The following is a 20,755-nucleotide window of genomic DNA, read 5'->3' as shown; positions in this document are numbered from 1 at the left end:
GATATTTAAATAGATTGAGAGTACATAAGAAAAGAAGAATAAGATGCTGTTCAATTATTTTGAACATATTTGAAAAAGTAATTAATTTAAAAAGTGAAAAATAAAATAAATTGTATCGTAAATAATATAAAAAAAATGTTTTTTAGTGACTGTGGCTTCAATAATGTTTTGTTATTTTTCTTTGCTAAAAATTGAAATTTTTGTGAAATTTGATTTTTTTTATCTTTCCGTTTTCAAATTAAGAACCATAAATAAGACATCCAAAGCAATATCGACCCAATATGAACAGAAATCATCTTTAGAATGAATATTTATTCAATTTTAGGCTTAAAACTGATCAAAAAATGACTTGCAAAAAAAATCAGAGTTTGAACCTCCAAACTCTGATTTTTTTGTTTCATCAAATATCGACCCAATATGAACAGAAATCATCTTTAGAATGAATATTTATTCAATTTTAGGCTTAAAACTGATCAAAAAATGACTTGCAAAAAAAATCAGAGTTTGAACCTCCAAACTCTGATTTTTTTGTTTCGTCAAATATCGACCCAATATGATCAGAAATCATCTTTAGAATGAATATTTATTCAATTTTAGGCTTAAAACTGATCAAAAAATGACTTGCAAAAAAAATCAGAGTTTGAACCTCCAAACTCTGATTTTTTTGTTTCGTCAAATATCGACCCAATATGAACAGAAATCATCTTTAGAATGAATATTTATTCAATTTTAGGCTTAAAACTGATCAAAAAATGACTTGCAAAAAAAATCAGAGTTTGAACCTCCAAACTCTGATTTTTTTGTTTCGTCAAATATCGACCCAATATGAACAGAAATCATCTTTAGAATGAATATTTATTCAATTTTAGGCTTAAAACTGATCAAAAAATGACTTGCAAAAAAAATCAGAGTTTGAACCTCCAATATTTTTTTGTTTCGTCAAATATCGACCCAATATGAACAGAAATCTGAATTTTTTTGTTTTTATTCAATTTTAGGCTTAAAACTGAAAAAAATTTGCAAAAAAATCTGTCAAATATCGACCCAATATGAACAGAAATCATCTTTAGAATGAATATTTATTCAATTTTAGGCTTAAAACTGATCAAAAAATGACTTGCAAAAAAAATCAGAGTTTGAACCTCCAAACTCTGATTTTTTTGTTTCGTCAAATATCGACCCAATATGAACAGAAATCATCTTTAGAATGAATATTTATTCAATTTTAGGCTTAAAACTGATCAAAAAATGACTTGCAAAAAAAATCAGAGTTTGAACCTCCAAACTGATAAGAAATCATCTTTAGAATGAATATTTATTCAATTTTAGGCTTAAAACTGATCAAAAAATGACTTGCAAAAAAAATCAGAGTTTGAACCTCCAAACTCTGATTTTTTTGTTATGTCAAATATCGACCCAATATGCACAGAAATCATCTTTAGAATGAATATTTATTCAATTTTAGGCTTAAAACTGATCAAAAAATGACTTGCAAAAAAAATCAGAGTTTGAACCTCCAAACTCTGATTTTTTTGTTTCGTCAAATATCGACCCAATATGAACAGAAATCATCTTTAGAATGAATATTTATTCAATTTTAGGCTTAAAACTGATCAAAAAATGACTTGCAAAAAAAATCAGAGTTTGAACCTCCAAACTCTGATTTTTTTTTTCGTCAAATATCGACCCAATATGAACAGAAATCATCTTTAGAATGAATATTTATTCAATTTTAGGCTTAAAACTGATCAAAAAATGACTTGCAAAAAAAATCAGAGTTTGAACCTCCAAACTCTGATTTTTTTGTTTCGTCAAATATCGACCCAATATGAACACAAATCAACTTTAGAATGAATATTTATTCAATTTTAGGCTTAAAAGTGATCAAAAAATGACTTGCAAAAAAAATCAGAGTTTGAACCTCCAAACTCTGATTTTTTTGTTTCGTCAAATATCGACCCAATATGAACAGAAATCATCTTTAGAATGAATATTTATTCAATTTTAGGCTTAAAACTGATCAAAAAATGACTTGCAAAAAAAATCAGAGTTTGAACCTCCAAACTCTGATTTTTTTGTTTCGTCAAATATCGACCCAATATGAACAGAAATCATCTTTAGAATGAATATTTATTCAATTTTAGGCTTAAAACTGATCAAAAAATGACTTGCAAAAAAAATCAGAGTTTGAACCTCCAAACTCTGATTTTTTTGTTTCGTCAAATATCGACCCAATATGACTTGCACAGACCTCCAATCCCAATATGGCTTAAAACAGAAAAAAAATCATCTTTAGAAATATGCACAGAAATGAGCTTTAGAATGAATATTTATTCAATTTTAGGCTTAAAACTGATCAAAAAATGACTTGCAAAAAAAATCAGAGTTTGAACCTCCAAACTCTGATTTTTTTGTTTCGTCAAATATCGACCCAATATGAACAGAAATCATCTTTAGAATGAATATTTATTCAATTTTAGGCTTAAAACTGATCAAAAAATGACTTGCAAAAAAAATCAGAGTTTGAACCTCCAAACTCTGATTTTTTTGTTTCGTCAAATATCGACCCAATATGAACAGAAATCATCTTTAGAATGAATATTTATTCAATTTTAGGCTTAAAACTGATCAAAAAATGACTTGCAAAAAAATCAGAGTTTGAACCTCCAAACTCTGATTTTTTTATTTCGTCAAAAATCGACCCAATATGAACAAAAATCATCTTTAGAATGAATATTTATTCAATTTTAGGCTTAAAACTGATCAAAAAATGACTTGCAAAAAAATCAGAGTTTGAACCTCCAAACTCTGATTTTTTTGTTTCGTCAAATATCGACCCAATATGAACAAAAATCATCTTTAGAATGAATATTTATTCAATTTTAGGCTTAAAACAGGTTAAAAAATGACTTGTTACGTCAAATATGCCTTCAAAATGAAAATGACTTTTTTAAGTATTTTTATTTTTCAATTTTCAAGCTTGAGAACCAATTTTTCTACAAAGAATTTAAAAAGTTATACATTTTTATGAAAAGTCTCGTGTGAACTATAAATCATCAACGACTAAACAATTAAATTAAAATTCGATGAAATTCCGCAAAAAATATTTTTATTGTCAAAAAATCAACAATAACAAACCACAAAATTCTACAATTTGCATCAATTTATCTGAAATCTGCGGTTTGATATATTTTTAAAAATAATTTAATAACTTTTTTTATTACTTCACAGTGCGCTCAAATCCCAAAGAAACTCATGTAAAACTTACTAACGGTAAAAATTCATTGCGTAACACTGTTCTTCTTCGTACTTACATTTTTATTATTTTTTTTTTATATAAAAAGCGACTTGAACTGTTCTTTCTCGTATTAAGTAATTGTCGATTATCAGTGAAAGACTTGAAAAAATTGCATCTCAACTGAAAAAATGTTCATTTTTCGTGTTTTGACGAGCTTTGTCTTCATGTTCGTGATAATTGCTTGTCATGGTCAATCCAATAATTACCAAAATCGTCAAGTGCCGTCGCAACAAAGCACGTTGGAGCATCAACGATGGAATAATCAACGAAATTTAAATCAACACGGAGTTCAAGGAGGCTTTGAGAACGGATCGAAGCAACAAAATCCATCAACTTTGCACGAAAATCGTCATGCAAATCCAAATTATGTGCTTCCGCCGCGGAATGGCTTCGGATTTTCGCAAAATTATCCAAACACGAACGATTTTGGGTTCCAACATCAACCATTTGCTGGCGGATTTTACCCGCAAATGGGACAAAATCCGTATTTTGGATGAAATTTCAAGATTTTTTTTGTGTTTTTAGTTTATTTGAAGTTAATTGATGAGACACGATCGAGTCCCATCAGAATCATAAATAATAATAAAATAAAATTTTAACTTAATATTCTTGTCCAACAACTTTTTGCGTCATTTTTCGTGTTATTCGACGAAAAAAAACAGCAAATAAATTATCACCGCCCGTAGAAACCGAAGGAACCTGCATTTGCAGCTGCTTGACTAAATGCCGCACCCACAATATTGCCAACGGCGTTTCCGACAGCATTTCCCACGGGATTGTAATACGGATTGAATCCGGGATTGTTGAATCCGTTGCCGGCAAAAGCATTTGCATTAGCACTGGCGCCTGAAAATCCTCCCCCGTTGAATCCGCCGCCAGGGTAAAATCCTCCTGGATGCCCATGATAATGCGGGGGTGGCGGAGGACGACGATGATGATGTCCTCCATGCCCGCCAGATGGAACAATGTTGATATTCACATTTTGCGCTTGACTTTGAGCTTGAGAATTTGAATTTCCGCCATTTCCGAAGGAATTTCCATTCGCATTTGCTTGAGATTGTCCGCCGCCCGCATTTTCGACGTGAAATCCGGGCGGAACGTTAATGTTGATGTTCGTTGCTTGACTTTGAGCTTGAGATTGTGAGTTAGAGCCTCCGCCTCCGCCTTGGTTGAAGCCCTGATTGTAAGGATCAATGTAGACAACTTCGTAACGACCGCGTCTTCTGCCGCCGTAACCTCTTCCGAAACCGCCATATCCTCCGTATCCGCCGAATTGGGGACTTCGAGCTTTGCGATCTGATGAAATAAAGGAGTTCATTAAAAATTTGGATATTTTGAAGGATTTTGAAGAAAATTCTCATGAAAAAAAATATTATTGAGCTCGAAACTCGAAGTTTTAATTGAAAAGTGAAATTTAAAGGTAAAATAAAAAGTTATGTTAAAAGATTAAATTATTTTTATTTTTTAAATGTTTGAAATGTTACATTTTATCCAAAAATTATTCTTCACAAGAAAAAAAAATTACATCTGTTATTTTTCACGAGAAAAATTAAAAAAAAAATAATTATTTTTATTATTTTTTTATTTATTTAAAATTTTTTTATTAATTAATTAATTAATTAATAAAATTTAATTTATTTTTATTATTAAAAAAAAAAATAAAATTAAAAAAAAATAAATTTAAATGTTTTTTCAATTTTTATTAAATAAAAAATATATAATTTTTTTAAATTATATTTTTATTTATTTATTTTTTTTTTTTTTTGAAAAAAATTTTTCAAAAAATGAAACATTAAAAAAAATCCTTATTTAGAATACCTTTTTTTTAAATGAACTTGAATTTAAACAACGAATATTTAGATAGAAGAAGAAAAAATTATTTGATTGGATTTTTTTTTTAAATTTTGAACGTTAAAAAAATCTTAAAAAAGTCGTGTAGGATACTTGATAAATTGATAATTTTTTATTTAAATTTAATTAGTTATTTTTTTTATTTTTTAATTCGTACATTTTGTAGACTTGTTTTATAATTTAAAAATTTTAATTAAAACATTTTTATTTTTTGCACAAAATTGAAAAAATTTCGTATTTTTTTTTTGTTAAATTTTTTTTTTTTTTTTTTTTTTTAAAATTAAAAAAAATTTCTGAATATGTAAAATTTTTAAATTTATTTTCATTGAAATTTTTATTAAATTATTTTTTTCTATATTAATTGAGTTTTTAAAAAGAAAAAAAAATAGTAAAAAATAATTTTCATATAAAATTTGACACAAAAAACTTCCTTCCTACTTAAACAAACTTTTAAAATGTGTTACAAAATATTCTTTTTACGACTTCTTGAATAAAATTACCCAAAAACGATAATTTTAATTTTTAAAAATCATTTCCGTAAATTTATTTCATTTTTTTTACATTTTTGTCAATTTTTAACTTTTTTACAATAAATAATTTATAAAAAATCGCTCGAATTAAATATTCTTAACCCAAATTTGCATAGAAAGTGACACAATACGACGAAGAAAGCGGATCTTACCCAAAGTTTCGAGTTCTGACGACGACACGAGTTCAGCGACACACAAAAAGGCAACAAAAATGACCTTGTTCATGTTTTTATCAGGTAATTAACTTAATTCTAATTCGAAATTCTTTGTTATAAAATAATTTTTTATTATTTCAGCAAGAAACAGTTCGTGCTATCTTTACCGAATATTTTTGCTTGACTGGAGAATAATTGGTATCCACACTGGGTAAACCGGTTACGTTTTCGAGTAATGTAGCGTTGTGACGTTTTTTCCGTGTTTTTTTTATTATCGTCTTCTTTTGTCTGTTTTTTTTTTCGCTCATCTTCTAAATTAGGTGTACGTCGTAGGTATGTCTAGTAGTTAAAAATAATAATCGATTCTGTGATTTTTTTTTTGTAGGGAGGGACAACGTGTGAATTTAACGAGGCTTGATGATGTTAACGTTAATTGTTTGACTCTGTGCTTGCGCTTGACCTCCAGCATCGCCATTTCCTTGAGCAGCAGCAGCAGCTAGAGCATCTGCGTTACTTTTCGAAATGTTGAACGAGCCATCGGGATTTTCTACGATATTGATGTTAATGGCCTGTGCTTGCGATTGTCCTTGAGATGTCGCGGAATTTTTGACATCTTTAGCGATTTCCGGTTTTTTTTGTTCGATTTGACATGGCTCAAAGTCGTTTTCTTGACTATTGTTGTCATCGTGTCTTGATCCCCATGGTCCGTGATTTCTCCAGTTGCTGTGCCTGTTACCCCAGGGACCTCGACGATGGCCCCATCCGCCGCCAGGAGAGGCTTGAATAGTCGAAAATAGGACAAAAATGACAGAAATGTAGAGCAAAAGGAATTTCATGTTGCACTCGATGCAGATTCAGAACAACTGACAAGACAAGAAATCGTCTTGAACTTAATTACTCGTTCTTATTACTTGTTTTTTTTTTCTACTTACTTATCTGTCCTTCTAGTTGGCATTCCGACGAGGATTACGAAAACACTTTTTCTTGTTTTTTTTTTACAAATTAATCACAGCGGATATTTATTTTTAGAGTTAAAATACAAAAAAATTATTTATCGCCCAAATCCTCCGAAGGAATTAGCTGCGGCATTGGCATTCGAAGCGGATATCGAAAAAGGTCCTAAACTTGCGGAGAAACTTTGTGCGTTGGCATAAGCTGTACAGGTAAGAAATTTACGTTAAAAAAAATTTCGAGAAATTTCTAAAAAAAATTTAAACTTACATGCACTTTGCCCGCCTCCAAAGCCGCCTCCTGGGTATCCTCCTCCAAATCCTCCGGGATATCCTCGGTATCCGCCATAACCTCCAGGATATCCGCCTCCGAAACCGCCGCCATGGAATCGACCATGCCCATGATGATGATGATGCCCGAATCTTCTACCGAATTGCGGAGCTGAAGAAGCGAACATCAAGATGCCCGCGACGAGCAGAATTTTCAACAAAAATTTCATTTTTAACAATTCAACGGAAAGTTTTTTCCTTCGATCTAATTGTTTTGAAGACTTCTTTTCGACTAACGCAACATTCAAATTCAGCCAACTTGTTTTGCGTACGACATTCTAGACGGATTCTAACAAGTTTCACATGACGTCATGTGTTTCAATGACTTTATGTTCTTCTTCTTTTTTTATTTTAGGAGTGTATGGATTTTGTAACTAAAAATTTGGATGATGCGAATATTGGAAATAGGATTTGAGCGTATTTTACATCTAAATCACTTGCAAATTCTACTTTCATGAATTTTTTGAGCAACTCGGGAGTTTTCGTACAAAAATCAATTTCTTGAAAAAAAATCATCATTGCTTGTTTAACAGTCGAACGAATAACACATAAAGTCCAGTCAAAAGAAAATTTAAACATAAAAATTAATTAGAGGTTATCCAACTAAACTCATCAATTGAGTTTCAAAAAATCCGGGAAGAAAATTTAAACTTTCAGAAAAATTATTTGGTCTCCAAACAATGAGTTTTGAAATTGTTGAAAAATTTCTATGGGATTTCGATTCAAAACTTTTTAAAAAATTTCAAATAATTGCAAAATTTTTGTTAAAACGAAAAAACAATTTTTTCAAATTTTAGTTATTTTAAATCATTTTAAAAATTTTGAACAATTTAGAATTAGAATTAAATTAGAATTAAATTCAAAATCTTTAAAATTTTATTCTATTAAGTTGCTCACTTATTGAAATATTCAACGATTCCAATTCAAATTTAATCAAATTTCAAAAGTTCATTGTTGGGACCTCAAAGTTTCAATAATTTTGCATAAGATCGTTAACAAAAATCTAACTTTTAAAAATATTTTTTTCTTCAAAATTTATAACAAAAAAATCCAGAATCTAAAATCCTGAACTATTTAGACCCTCACCATTAATTTAAGCTTCTATTTGCTTTATTTTGACATCCAGAACGAAAATTACATCTTTAAGGTTAAATTTTTATTTTGCATGAATTTCATATTGAAGCATTTTTTTTAAATTCTCGATGAATCTTTCGAAATTTTTGTCAAATTATGAATTTTTCAATTTTTTTCTGTGAAAATTAGTTAAAACCTTTAAAAACTATAAAATATCACATTTGAGTCAAATTTTAATTCAACATAATTTTTTTAATTAATAAAAAATCATAAATTTTTAAATACGAGCACAAAAATTTTGCTTTACGATTTTTTTTGTAATTTGTCAGAATTATTAAAAAGAAAGTTTTGGTTCAGAAAAATTAAGACAATTAATAGAAAATTACAAAAATTTTCTAAATATTCCTGTATATTGAGTATAAGATTCAGTGCCATTAATTCATAAAATTTTATTCGATTTATTCAAAAATTTCAAACAAAAAAATATTTTGTTTTGAATTTCATATTAAATTACCATAAAGTACATAATTCTTTTGAATTTTTAACGAAATTTAATTTTTCTAAAAATATTTTTGACTAAATTTTTGAGAATAATTATTTTTGAGTTGCATTTATGATTATTCGAGGAATAATTTAAAAACTTTTTCGAAAAATTGCTAAAAAAATAATATTATTTATTTTTTTTGAAATTTGAAAAAACAAATACAAGCAAAAATTTTGTGAATTTTGACACATTTATTCATCGCTTAATTGACACAAATTTTATAAAGGTTTATTTGGTATAATTTTAGTACATATTTTAAAAATTTGTAAACAGACAGACACTTTACATTTTTTTTTAAATTTTGGAACGAATGTCATTTGAATACTAGAAGAGTTATTTACCTTTCAAAATAGAATCCCATTAACAAAACTAAAACCACAACATCATCAAAACAAAAAAACACTTCCACATTATTATTATTATTTTTTTTTGTTCAACGAATCTTTATTTACTACTGGTTTTGCTGGGGAAATCCGTTCTTCTTCTTCTGTAACAACGACGCAACAAGTTTTTAACACGTTACTCGACCTTGACTCTCTTTTAAACCGTTATCGTTTGAAAATGGTAACGAAATCCTTGCGGCGTTTGTCTCGGACCTCCAATGTAAAATCCTCCTGCGCGTCTTCCGCGCCCAAAATGATTCGCCGACGCCTGATAAAGATGCGCATTTGGCGCAATGTAACGCGGAGGTGTCAAAAGCGCATCTGTTTACGGAGATTTTTCATTGAATCACGTTGCAAAAAATCACTCTTCGATCACTTCTACTCACCCGCAAAAATGCAAAACGAGAAAAGCACGCAAAATGTCACGTAAATTACGTTCATTTTTGTTCGAAACACGACACGACGGAAAATAAAAATAAGTAGTAATTAACCGCGCGATTGCTTGAAATGTAATGTAATGATGATAGCAATGCATTTCCTTTTTATATCGAGCCCGGGGGAAGTGGGTTTTCGTTTTTTTTTCTCGCTACAATAGATTGGTGCACACGTTAGATAACAGAACTGGTTCTGGTTTCAATGTTGTAAAAATTGAACAAATTGCATTTTTTTTTCGCCACATATATTAGTGCAATTGCATCTGTAATTACATCTATTTGTGAGTTGGGTGCCTATTCTGAGATTCATATCAGCCAAGAGTGACATGTTGACTATTTCACGAGGCATTTTCGGACAAAATATTCGCTCCAAATGGGCAATGAATGTCTGTCTGTTGCATATCTCCGCTAAAAATTGACACGCATGTTGCAATTTCCATTAATGGCACCTCACAGTTGCTTTTTATACGGCATCAAAATTATGGTCAAGTGGGAATTTTAATTAATCTTTTCAATAATTACTTCTTTTAGTCAGGTACACTACTGAGCAAAATCCAATTGAAAATATTTTTTTTTAATCCGAAAAAAAAAATTCGTGGGAGGTCCTAAATGCGATCAAATAAAAACTTTTTAACAAAAAGCGAAAAATTTCTGTTCAAGTATTTAAATGGCACTAAATGAAGATATAAGATACGCTTTTTTTCCTTTAGAATTCCTTAATTCCTTATATGGAGTCGTCTGGTTTTTCATTCAAAATTATTCATGATGGTTGGAGTTGCCTTTGCCAAAATGGCTTTTATTAACGAGAAATCTGAATAACAACTTTATTATAGTTTTTTTTTCAATTACTAACTGCAATCGGTTAAAGTTGTAAACAAGACATTTCCATTTTTGGGTTTCTTCAAAAATTCGTATTTCACACTTCTTCTTGATGAGATGTAAAAATAAAATGCGTTTCGTTAACGGTGAATAGTTTTGCCATAAAAATCAATTCGACTAAATGTGTGACAGAGGTTTCCTTTGATTTTTCAGTTTGCAGTGCAAATGACGTTTTGATGAAAGAAAATGTAGAGTTTGTCAGTCTGTGGGTTGTTTAAAGAGTAAAATTAATTTCTATTAATTTTTTTTCTTTAAATTAACGAGAATTTAATAAATAATTAATAGAAAAGTTCTAATTTATTTAATTTTTAACTAAAAATTCATTTAAAAAATTTAAAATGTGCATTGGGACAAATTTTTTTAAAAGATTTTAAAAGCCTCTATGAATTGAATGTTTACATTTTTATATGCGGAAAGTCTTCTGAACTTCAAAACTAATGAAAATTGATTTAAAAAAAATTAGAATGAGCGCTGGTAGACATTTTCAATTTCGCACTGGGACAAAATTTGAAAATATGTCTTCTTTTTCTTCTTATGTTTTATTATCATAAACGATCTAAATTTTTACAACAATCTTTTATGATAATAAAGCATAAGAAGAAGAAGAAGAAGAAAATATATTTTCAAATTTTGTCCCAGTGCGAAATTGAAAATGTCTACCAGGGTAAATTCTAATTTTTTTTTATCAATTTTCAATTTATCAAAATTTGAGAATGTGTATTGGGGCAAAATTTCAGTGCATTTAATTTTCATTTATAAAATAAAAAAAATAATAATAATAAGAATATTTTAAAAACATTCTTATGAAAAAAGGCTCTAAAGGTTAAAAATAAACGAAAATTTTTTTGAGCAAGAGACTAAAAGCTTCAAAATTCAATAACAAATATCTAAAATTCTCGAACTCAAATGCTTTAATTTTTTTTTGCTCAAATTTTCGTTTATTTTCTAACTTTTTAAGACCTTTTTTCATAAAAAAATATTTTTAAAATATTCTTCTTTAAAATTCTTTAAAAAAACCGAAAATTTGCCCCAATACACATTTTCAAATTTTGTCCCAGTGCAAAATTAAAAATTTCTCCCCAACGCACATTTTAAATTTTTTGATCAATTTTTATTTGTTTTTAAGTTCTGATGACTTTTCGCATATAAACATTCAATTCACAAAGGCTTTTATAATTTTTTCACAAGTTTAATAAAATTATAGAAAATACTTAATGAATTAAATTAGCATTATTATGCATTAATTTTCATTAAGTCGTAAAATATGTATTTCTTATTATTCCAATTAACAATTATTAGCATATAAGTTTAGTTGTTTATTTTTCATTTCTTTTCGCGAATCGATTCATATTTTAAATTTAATTATAAAAATCTAGTTTTTCGTTAAACATAACAAAACTTGATTCTTTTATGCAAATTATGTTCAGGACCTCAAAAAAATTTTTTTTTACCAAAAATGCGCTCACATTACTTCAAATAATTCTAAAAAATCAAGTTTCATTATTTCAATTTGATTGATTGACAGGAAAAAGGGTTTGTAACTACCTAGGAAAACACTTGTTATCTGTTTTAAAGCATTTTGCTCAGCATGTCGCCAACATAGTAGCACAAAATATGACTCAATAAGGTGCTAATTATGGTAAATATGAAATAAATAAATTAATATTAACTGTCAATTTTATGATGTTCGCCGCAATTTTTTTTCTTCTTGCACAAGAAACATTTTTACCGCTTTATTTAGCCATTTATGGAATTTCTTCTTTCAAATGCATTCACGAGGGACTCAGTTATGAGAAATGAATTTTAATTTTTTTTTATTTTTTTTTCAGAGCGCGCGTGGAAATAAAAATTTCTGCCATTTGATTGATGTTTGGGGGGCGTCCATAAATTACATCCATACATGTCGTTAATTATCTAATGAATTAATCTAATTAGAGATAATAAAAGTTGCGATCAACATGAAAATTTATGTTTTTTTTTGCTTTTAATTATTCCGTGAGACCGAATTGGAAATTAACTTGCGCATAAATTTTTTTTAACCAATCAGAGATTTTTCACGATTTATTTTTTTTGTTCACAAAGACACGATTTCAGCTTTTGATTAAAAAATTAGATTTAAAAAAATTCAAATTTATATTTTTTTCATTTTTTTTAAAGTACATATTGATTGATTTTTTTTTTATTTTTTTAATACACATTTCAGGAATTTTGTTTTTTTTTCTTTAATTTTTTTTAACGTCCGAATCCGAAACCGCCTCCTTGGTTGAACGATTGGCTGGAAGCTTGAGCATTGGCAGCAGATCCGCTGAAGCCGCCTCCGAAACTAAATTTTAAAAGAAAAAAAATTAAAAAATATTTCCTTTAAATAATTTTTTTTTTTTTGATGAAAACTCACCCGCCTGGATATCCAAAGCCGCCTCCTTGGTTGAAAGATTGAGAGCTAGCAGCAGCATTTGAAGCAGATCCTGAGAAACCACCGCCGCCGAAACCGCCTCCGGGGTAGAATTGAGGAACAGCGAAGGCAGCTGCGATAAGAGCGAATAATACGATGAGGAGTTTCATTTTTTTTTAGATTTTTTTGTCTGATCTCGGCAAACTTTTGGTAAGAACTGATTGAATTTTTTTAATCTCACTCTAAATTTATATTTTTTTTACGTTACGCAAAGTTGTTATCAATGGAGCGTCTTCGTAGAATTTTACAAGCATGAATGAATGTTGACAGAAAATTTTCAGAAGCGGAATTTCGAACAACTTTAGTGCATTTTAAGTGCTTGAATTGGAGTCAAAGACGTTGAAACGTAAAAAATTTTTTTTTTTTCATCAAATGAGCAAAAATGTCATTAAATGTTGATTACAGTTCTTCATTTCTTGTCTGGTTTAAACTTGATCTTGTTCTACGGCAAAAAATGATCATGACATTGTTCTATTTTTGTCATGGGAATTTACGTGATATGGTTTTTCCATAATTTTATAGTCCTTGTAACGAATTGTAATAAGCAAGAATTTTTTGACGTAACAATGCTTCGAAATTAGTATTTTAATTAAATTTAATTTTATTTAATTTTTATTTTAATAAAAAATAATTTTATTAAAAATCTGAATTTATTTTAAATTTTACTCAATATTAAAAAAAAAATAAAAAATGAAATTAAAAAAAATATTAAAAAATAATTTTCATATTAAAGTAGAAGCAACAAAATTAAGCAACTTTTATTTAACAATTTTTTTAATTTAATTAATTTTTTATATTAAATACATAATTAATAATTATTTTTTTTAATATTAAAATTTAAAATAAATTAAAATTTATAATAAAATAATTTTTTATTTAACTTAAAATTATAAAAAAAATATTTTTTTATTAAAATTATTTTATTTTTAATTAATTAATTTTTAATTATTTTTTAATTAATTTTAAATTCTTTTTTTTTCTTAATTTTTTTTTTATTTTTTATTATTATTTTTTTTAATTTTATTTTTATTTTTTTAACTAATTTTTTTTTTAATTTTTTATTAATTTTTCACAAAATCTAAAACCGGTTAAAATTTCCTTTTTTTTTAATTTTGAAAATTTTTTTTTATTTTCAACTAAATTTGACACAAAATCATAAAAAAAATTACATTTAAAATATTTTTAAAAAACAAAATAATTTTTTTCCTTTCAAAAAAGCGAAAATGAAATTTTCAAGAAACTTTCTTCTCACTGCAAAAACAAAAACCTCTCTCTTAGATTAAAAATTTGGTCATCATTTGACCCGCGTTTGCTATCAACTGCAAATTTTCGTATAAATTCAGGTGCTTGTCGCATTTTTTCGTCAGTTCTTGCAAAAATTTTTAACATGAAATTCTTACTCGTCATTTTCGCACTCATCGCAGCTGCCTTCGCTGCTCCCCAATTTTATCCCGGAGGCGGTTTCGGCGGCGGCGGTTTCTCTGGATCAGCTGCAAATGCAGGAGCTAGTTCTCAATCTTTCAACCAAGGAGGCGGTTTTGGACATCCAGGGTGAGAATTTTCTCGAATTTTATTAAATTTTAAGAAAAAATCTTCAAAATTTATTTTTTTTAAATTTTAGTTTCGGAGGCGGCATCAGCGGATCTGCTGCAAGTGCTCAAGCTTCAAGCCAATCGTTCAACCAAGGATTCGGACGTTAAGAAATTTTATTAAAAAAAGCCAGAAATCAATCAATATGTACTTTTATCCTCAATATCACTGTATAAAAAAGCTGTAATCAACAAAAAAAAGTAATAACAATAATTTTAGTAAATATAACTGGGCAATAATTTTTGGTTGTTTTCACTTTCTTTGAGCTTCCGTACCAGTTTTAACCGGTTAATGTTGCATTATCTCCCGCAAGACAAAAAAAAAACTTGTAAAAAAAGCTATTTTTGTTTGTTTTCTTGATTTTTGCGTGAGGTTATCACACTAAATTGACATTTTTGGGCCTCACGACTGATAAAGAAGCAAAACAAACGCAAGTCTTTTGTTGTTGTCTAGACTTTTCGGGCAATTATTCAAATTTGAGGTACGGCTTTTGATGTAAATATCAACATAGGATGAGTTTTAACGGGTAATTTTTACGTTTTTGAGTGAAATTTGCACCTGTTGATTTTTTTTAAAGAAAATTAAACAAAAAAGTATTTCGAAAATTTTTTATGATTATAAAAAATTTTTTTTAAGAACTAATTTGTTAAAAATGACATCACAATTTATTTCAATGTTTATTTAAGCACGCGTAAACTTGAAATATTGACCTTTTTCTTATCAAAATTTTTAAAAAATACAAATTTTGAAAGAAAAATGTATGTATTTATTTTTTTATGTATTTATATTACGTATTTTAATTTTAAAAAAAAATCTAAAATTAAAATTAATAAAATTAATTTATTTATTTTTATTTCTTTTAAATTTTCAGAAAAAAAAATTAAATAAAATTCAAAAAAATTAAATTTAAAAATATTTTCAATTTTTTATAAAAAAAAAATTAATAAATAAATAAAATAAAATAATACCTACCTAATTTTTATTTAAATTAAATTAATAAAATATTTTATTTAATTTTTTTAAAAATAAATTTAATTATATTTTTATATTATTTTTTTAAATTATTTAATCGATTTTTATTTTTTAATAGTTTTTATTATTTTTTATTTTAGTTTATTAAAAATTATTTATTTATTTTTAATTAATAATAAAACAATTTTATTTAATTTTTTTATATAAAAAAAATATTTTTTTTACAAATATTTTTAAATATTTATTTTTTTTTAAATAAGAAAAATATTAAAAAATAAAAGAAAAAAGGCACAATCTTCACACAACCCGCTAAAAAAATCCCCAAACTATTGAGAAAGTAGTTTTATTTTAATGATGCAAAAATTTATACACCTTCGAATGTTGTCGTCACCAAAATTTACATCAAAACATATTTTTTCTGTATAAAAAGCAGATAATATCTTAAATTCGCGTTCATTCACCATCCAAGCCTCAAAATGAAATATTTGATCGTGTTATTTACCCTCTTTGCCATTGCCATGGCAGCTCCTCAATTCGGCTTTGGTCGACCTGGATACGGAGGATTCGGATCTCCTTACGGCGGAGGCGGCTTTGGAGGTTTTTTTTTATTAAAAAAATAATTTTTGACAATTTTTTTAATTTTTTCGATATTTTAGGATCATCTTCGTTTGCCTCAGCCCAAAGTCAGAGCTTCGGAGGAGGTTTCGGAGGCGGCGGTTTCAGTGGATCTGCTGCAAATGCCGCTGCTGGATCACAATCTTTCGGTTTCGGCAGATAATTTAATTAAAAATTTAATAGTTAATGAATAAATTTTAGACTTTTTTTAATCAAGAATGGACTTGGTTCAATTTTTTTCGTAGTTTTCTTATCATTTCGCGTTGTAAATGGAGTTTAACGACCTGATTCAAGCCGCAAAAAGAAAGAAATTTTTAAATCAAGTCAAATTTTATTGGACAAAATTATAAATTTAGAGAAAAAAAGGGAAATTTTCGTTAAATTACTTCGAAGTGCGTGGAGAACTCTTCTTTGGGTTGCCATAAGCAGTCGCTCTCGATGCTGCAGTGCCTCCCTTGCCGTTGCTAAACGCATTTGCAATGGCAATGGCGCCTCCATTTGTGTTTCCGAAGCGAATTGGGAAGTAAGAGTTCATGCCTCCTGCGCGACGGGTGTTGTAGTCATCATCGTCGTCGTCGTCGTTTTGCGGGGTATCCAAAGACACTTGAACGGTTGTCTTTTTCTTGCCTTTGGGTTTTGGAGGAGCAACGGGATCGAGTTGAACAATGGGTTTTTCATCGTATGAAGGAACGTCGTCGTGTTCAGAATGCTCAACGGGCACATCAGAGTGGATTTCGTCTTCGGGAACGTCGAGTTCGTCGTGCAAAAGTTCGGGTTCGCTTTCGGGATACGCTTCGGCGACGGAAGAAACGGAATGTAAACGACCATTTGTTTTGCGTCTGATGTATTCGGCATCTGGGGAGATGAAATTTTTATCAGGTGAGTTATTTGAAGTAATTTTGATAGATGTAAAATTTAATTTTTTTGGTAGAATTTTGTTTTAAATTCAAATTTTTGAATTTTTAAATTAAATTAATTACCAAATTTATTTTTTTACTTTATTTACAAATTATTATTTTTTTAAATTTTATTTATTTTTATTTAATTTTTAGAAATTTTCTATTGAAAAAAAATAATTAAAATTTTATTTAATTTTTTTTGCTTTGGATATCTATCGATTTTAATAGTAAAAATTTATAAAAGTTAAAAAGAAATTTTTTTTCTATTTTTTTAATTGATTTTTTTAATTATTTTAAATGAAATATTAAAATAAAAAAAAATTATTAAAAAAAGTATCCAAAATTTAATTTAAAAAAAAAAAATTTTAGTCAAAAAGTTAATATCTAATTAAATTAATAAAATTTTTATATTTTCTATATTGATAAATTTTAATATTAAAATTTTTTTTCTGAGTTCAAACAATAGAAAAAAATTAAAAACCGATTGAAAATTTGAAAGTTATAAAATAAAATATTAAATATTAAATTAAATGAATATTAAAAAAGTAATTTTTTGGTTAGATTTTAATTTTATTTAAAATATTTAAATAAAATAATTAAAATTAATCAAATTAATTATTAATAATATAAAAAAATCATTTATATTCAATAAAATAATATTTTTTTAAAATTAAAATAATAAAAAGAAAATTTAAAAAATATTTTTTTTTTACTTTAATTTTTAAGTCAATTTTCGATAAAAATAAATTAATAATTTTTTTTCATGAATTTTAATGCAAAAACATTAATTTTCATTCTTTAAAATAATTTAAAAAAATTAAATTAAACAGAACGTTTTTAATCAATTTCATGAATTAATTAATTTATCAAAAAAACAAAATAATAATAATTTTTATATTAATTAATTAAATAATATATTAAATAAATATATTAATTAAAAATAAAAAAAAAATATTTATTTTTTTAATTTTTCAGAAAAAAAAAATAAAAAAATTCACTCACCTTTAATATAAGATCCAGTTTTCACCGCATTTCCTGACACATAGGTGCTCACTCCGCTCGGTTGTTGCGCACGAAGCGGTTGGCTATAAAGTTGCATGTACATCGCATGTTGGTTCGAGGGATAGTTCGAATACGGCGAAGAACGGTAAAAATACATTCCTACAAAATTAATTATTAAAAAAAAATAATTCTAATTTTTTATTAATTTTTAGGTTTTTTTTAACCTTGAGGAGCTGCACTCGAAAATGCGAAACTCGCAACTATTAAAGTCATCACAGAAATAACTGACATTTTTTTCACTTGATTTATTTTTTTAATTTCTTCAAAATAGATTCAGAGCTAAACTGATTTCTTTTCAAGTTTCCACTGATCCGATAAAAAGACAACTGATATGGAATTTATGTGATACTACCGATATTTATACCAAAATCACGTCGCTTGTCAGTTTCAAATCACCAAAATTCTACAAAGTAGAAGCGTAAGTAGAGAGGAGAAGTTCTTTGTATGCAAAACACAGAAAGTCCCATGATCACGCGAGAAGCTACACCGAATTTGCTCATTACGTATGTGCAGGAGGTGCGCACCATTCAGCATTGTTTAATTCTTTTTTTTCTACAATTTTAATTTTTTTGCTATTTTTTTTGCAGAAATTGCTTCGGGAGCCACACGCTTCCAATATAATCGATTGATCAAGCATTCAAAACATTGCGAAAAAATTTTTATCGCTTCTTTTATGACGCTTGTCTAACGTTTATCGCCGAGCAACGCGTTTGCATATCAATAAATCATAAACGGCGAACCTAACTGATCATTTTTTTTCGTTTCTCGGATTGAATCATCGATGCGTGACAAGAGGATGCACTTGACAGACAGACAGGTGACGAATTTGTTGCACCAAAGGCGTGACTTGCAAGAGAAAATTCAGCTGAAACCACAGAGAACAGATCCGGGTTATGCTAAATGCTCGTCGATGGTCTCGAATTTTAATCAGTTCCTGCTAAAACGACGTCCAAGGAGGAGAAAAAAATGTTTCGTCGTAAAATGATGGACAAGTTGTGAACATCATTTGAGCAAATTTAACGAAATAATGCGAAAATCGTGAAATGAATATTTTTTTTTTGGCATAACTGTTGCATAATCCGTTCTTTTTAATTTATTTTTAGCCATTTCCAAGCAAATTTGAGCGAAGTTAGTTACAACATGGCTCTTAATATCACGTTTGACGATCTAATTTATGTAAAACTTAGCAGAGACAAGTTGTTGACAACATGCAAGAGGAGGCGTCGTCACTTTTTTTTAAAAATAGAATTGCATTTTTGATCGATTTTGGCTTGAAATTGCATGAAAAAGGCGCTTAAGTAAATTTTTTCGTAAGAAATTGAAGAAAATCGGTTAAGAGGGGTGGGATAAATAACCGTTGGCAGCTATTAAAAGTTAGTGACAAGCTAATCATATCAGTTAAATGCGAAATTGATTGAGTAATACGTTAGTAGGTGATAGTCGTCTGTGGCTGAATCATCGTGACACATTTCACTAACGAGATATTTCCTTTTCTGGAGAAAGATTTGTTGGTTTTGTGACGGAAAATGACATTTTAGTGGCATTTAATTTTGATTTTTGTGTCATAAATTGAGAAAAAGTTTGTTGGTTGTTGGAAAATAATTGTAATAGAGTAAAAATTATGAGTTTGTGGAAGAAAATTGAAAAGTCATGAGAAAAAATATAAATTTTAGAATAAGAATTCATGTTTTATGAATGGAAATGTTCATTTTTTGGCCAAAAAGTTGATTTTTAAATAGACAATTCGAATATGTTGATGGAAAAATTTAATTCTTGGTCTAAAAATTTTTTTAATGTTGAAAAATTCTTATAATTTGTACACAAGTTCATTATTTTTGAAGAAAAAAATCATTTTATGCACAGTTAATTTAAAATTTTTTAACAGATTGTTAACTCATTAAACAAAAAATCTCGAAAAAATAAGAAATTTCGAGTAAAAAATAATTTATTGCATTAAACTTTTAACTTTTCGAATAAAAAATTAAGTAAAGTTTGGGTGAAAATTCGTTTTCACATTAATTTTTTAAATGAAAAAAGCTCAATAGACAAAATTTCAGAAAATTTGGTTTAAAATATCTAAATTTTATTTTTTTATTGTTATAAAAATTTATTTTTTAAAATCTTTTCTTTAAATTTAAAGCAAAAATTTCGTTTTTGACCTCGTTTTTGAGGTATAATATTTCATATTTTAATTAAAAAATTACTTTTGTGAACAAAAAATTTCAATATTTTATCTAAAAATATTTTATTTAAATATTTTTATTACATAAAAGCTTTGTTTAGTTCACAAATCTAACCAGTTGTGTTATTTTTTGTTGCAAAAATTTTTAATATTTGGTAAAAATTAAAAATTTTTTGTTCATCAAGCAAATTTTTTTAAATATAAAATAATTATAAATTGTAAATAAATTTAATTCTAAAAAAAATTAGTCGGTAAATAATTAAAAGAAAAATTTAATACAAAAATTAAAATTGTAAAAATTAATTTTTTCAGTAAATATTAGGTATTTAAAGCAAAAATATTTTAATTTCGAAGAAAAATCATTAAATAAATTTAATTCTTGTTTTTTTTAAATTAATATTTGAAAATTTTATTTTAAATTCATAAAATCTGAAAAACTAAATAATTAAATAATTTTAAAAATATTATTTTTTTATATAAAAACTATTTTACACAAAAAATCAAAAATAATTAAATACGAAATATTTTTTTTATTTAATTAATTTAATAAATAAT

At 27.2% G+C, this 20,755-nt stretch overlaps 4 protein-coding genes across 4 annotated transcripts; 1 reads left to right on the top strand and 3 right to left on the bottom strand.

Annotated features, from left to right (window-relative positions):
• Window positions 1-3,971: 3,971 nt before the first annotated feature.
• Window positions 3,972-5,904, bottom strand: LOC134829024 (uncharacterized). The gene is made up of 2 exons (XM_063842016.1): window positions 5,832-5,904; window positions 3,972-4,594 (listed from the first exon to the last, which is right to left on the bottom strand). Exons 1-2 carry the CDS (start codon window positions 5,902-5,904, stop codon window positions 3,972-3,974), a joined length of 696 nt encoding a protein of 231 aa, XP_063698086.1.
• A 981-nt stretch (window positions 5,905-6,885) lies between these two features.
• On the bottom strand, window positions 6,886-7,284 carry LOC134829023 (uncharacterized). The gene is made up of 2 exons (XM_063842015.1): window positions 7,056-7,284; window positions 6,886-6,989 (listed from the first exon to the last, which is right to left on the bottom strand). Exons 1-2 carry the CDS (start codon window positions 7,282-7,284, stop codon window positions 6,886-6,888), a joined length of 333 nt encoding a protein of 110 aa, XP_063698085.1.
• A 5,344-nt stretch (window positions 7,285-12,628) lies between these two features.
• On the bottom strand, window positions 12,629-13,012 carry LOC134832311 (uncharacterized). The gene is made up of 2 exons (XM_063846296.1): window positions 12,824-13,012; window positions 12,629-12,751 (listed from the first exon to the last, which is right to left on the bottom strand). The coding sequence occupies exons 1-2, from the start codon at window positions 12,988-12,990 to the stop codon at window positions 12,661-12,663; spliced, it is 258 nt and encodes an 85-aa protein (XP_063702366.1). The 5' UTR covers window positions 12,991-13,012; the 3' UTR covers window positions 12,629-12,660.
• A 1,249-nt stretch (window positions 13,013-14,261) lies between these two features.
• Window positions 14,262-14,698, top strand: LOC134831989 (holotricin-3-like). The gene is made up of 2 exons (XM_063845844.1): window positions 14,262-14,431; window positions 14,502-14,698. The coding sequence occupies exons 1-2, from the start codon at window positions 14,268-14,270 to the stop codon at window positions 14,578-14,580; spliced, it is 243 nt and encodes an 80-aa protein (XP_063701914.1). The 5' UTR covers window positions 14,262-14,267; the 3' UTR covers window positions 14,581-14,698.
• Window positions 14,699-20,755: the final 6,057 nt, after the last annotated feature.

Source organism: Culicoides brevitarsis, chromosome 2 (assembly GCF_036172545.1).
Source record: "Culicoides brevitarsis isolate CSIRO-B50_1 chromosome 2, AGI_CSIRO_Cbre_v1, whole genome shotgun sequence".
NCBI classification, from domain to species: domain Eukaryota; kingdom Metazoa; phylum Arthropoda; class Insecta; order Diptera; family Ceratopogonidae; genus Culicoides; species Culicoides brevitarsis.
The sequence above is the reverse complement of the archived record's forward strand: the minus strand, read 5'-3'. Positions and strand labels throughout refer to the sequence as shown.

Excerpts from the sequence above, each read along its gene's own strand:
- LOC134829024 (XM_063842016.1), bottom strand. The coding sequence starts at position 5,904 with ATGAACAAGGTCATTTTTGTTGCCTTTTTGTGTGTCGCTGAACTCGTG. Across the intron at positions 4,595-5,831 it reads GTCAGAACTCGAAACTTTGG|ATCGCAAAGCTCGAAGTCCC; the intron begins GTAAGATCCGCT and ends TTATTTCATCAG.
- LOC134829023 (XM_063842015.1), bottom strand. The coding sequence starts at position 7,284 with ATGAAATTTTTGTTGAAAATTCTGCTCGTCGCGGGCATCTTGATGTTC. Across the intron at positions 6,990-7,055 it reads TGGAGGCGGGCAAAGTGCAT|CTTATGCCAACGCACAAAGT; the intron begins GTAAGTTTAAAT and ends TTACCTGTACAG.
- LOC134832311 (XM_063846296.1), bottom strand. The coding sequence starts at position 12,990 with ATGAAACTCCTCATCGTATTATTCGCTCTTATCGCAGCTGCCTTCGCT. Across the intron at positions 12,752-12,823 it reads GGCTTTGGATATCCAGGCGG|TTTCGGAGGCGGCTTCAGCG; the intron begins GTGAGTTTTCAT and ends TTTAAAATTTAG.
- LOC134831989 (XM_063845844.1), top strand. The coding sequence starts at position 14,268 with ATGAAATTCTTACTCGTCATTTTCGCACTCATCGCAGCTGCCTTCGCT. Across the intron at positions 14,432-14,501 it reads GGCGGTTTTGGACATCCAGG|TTTCGGAGGCGGCATCAGCG; the intron begins GTGAGAATTTTC and ends TTTAAATTTTAG.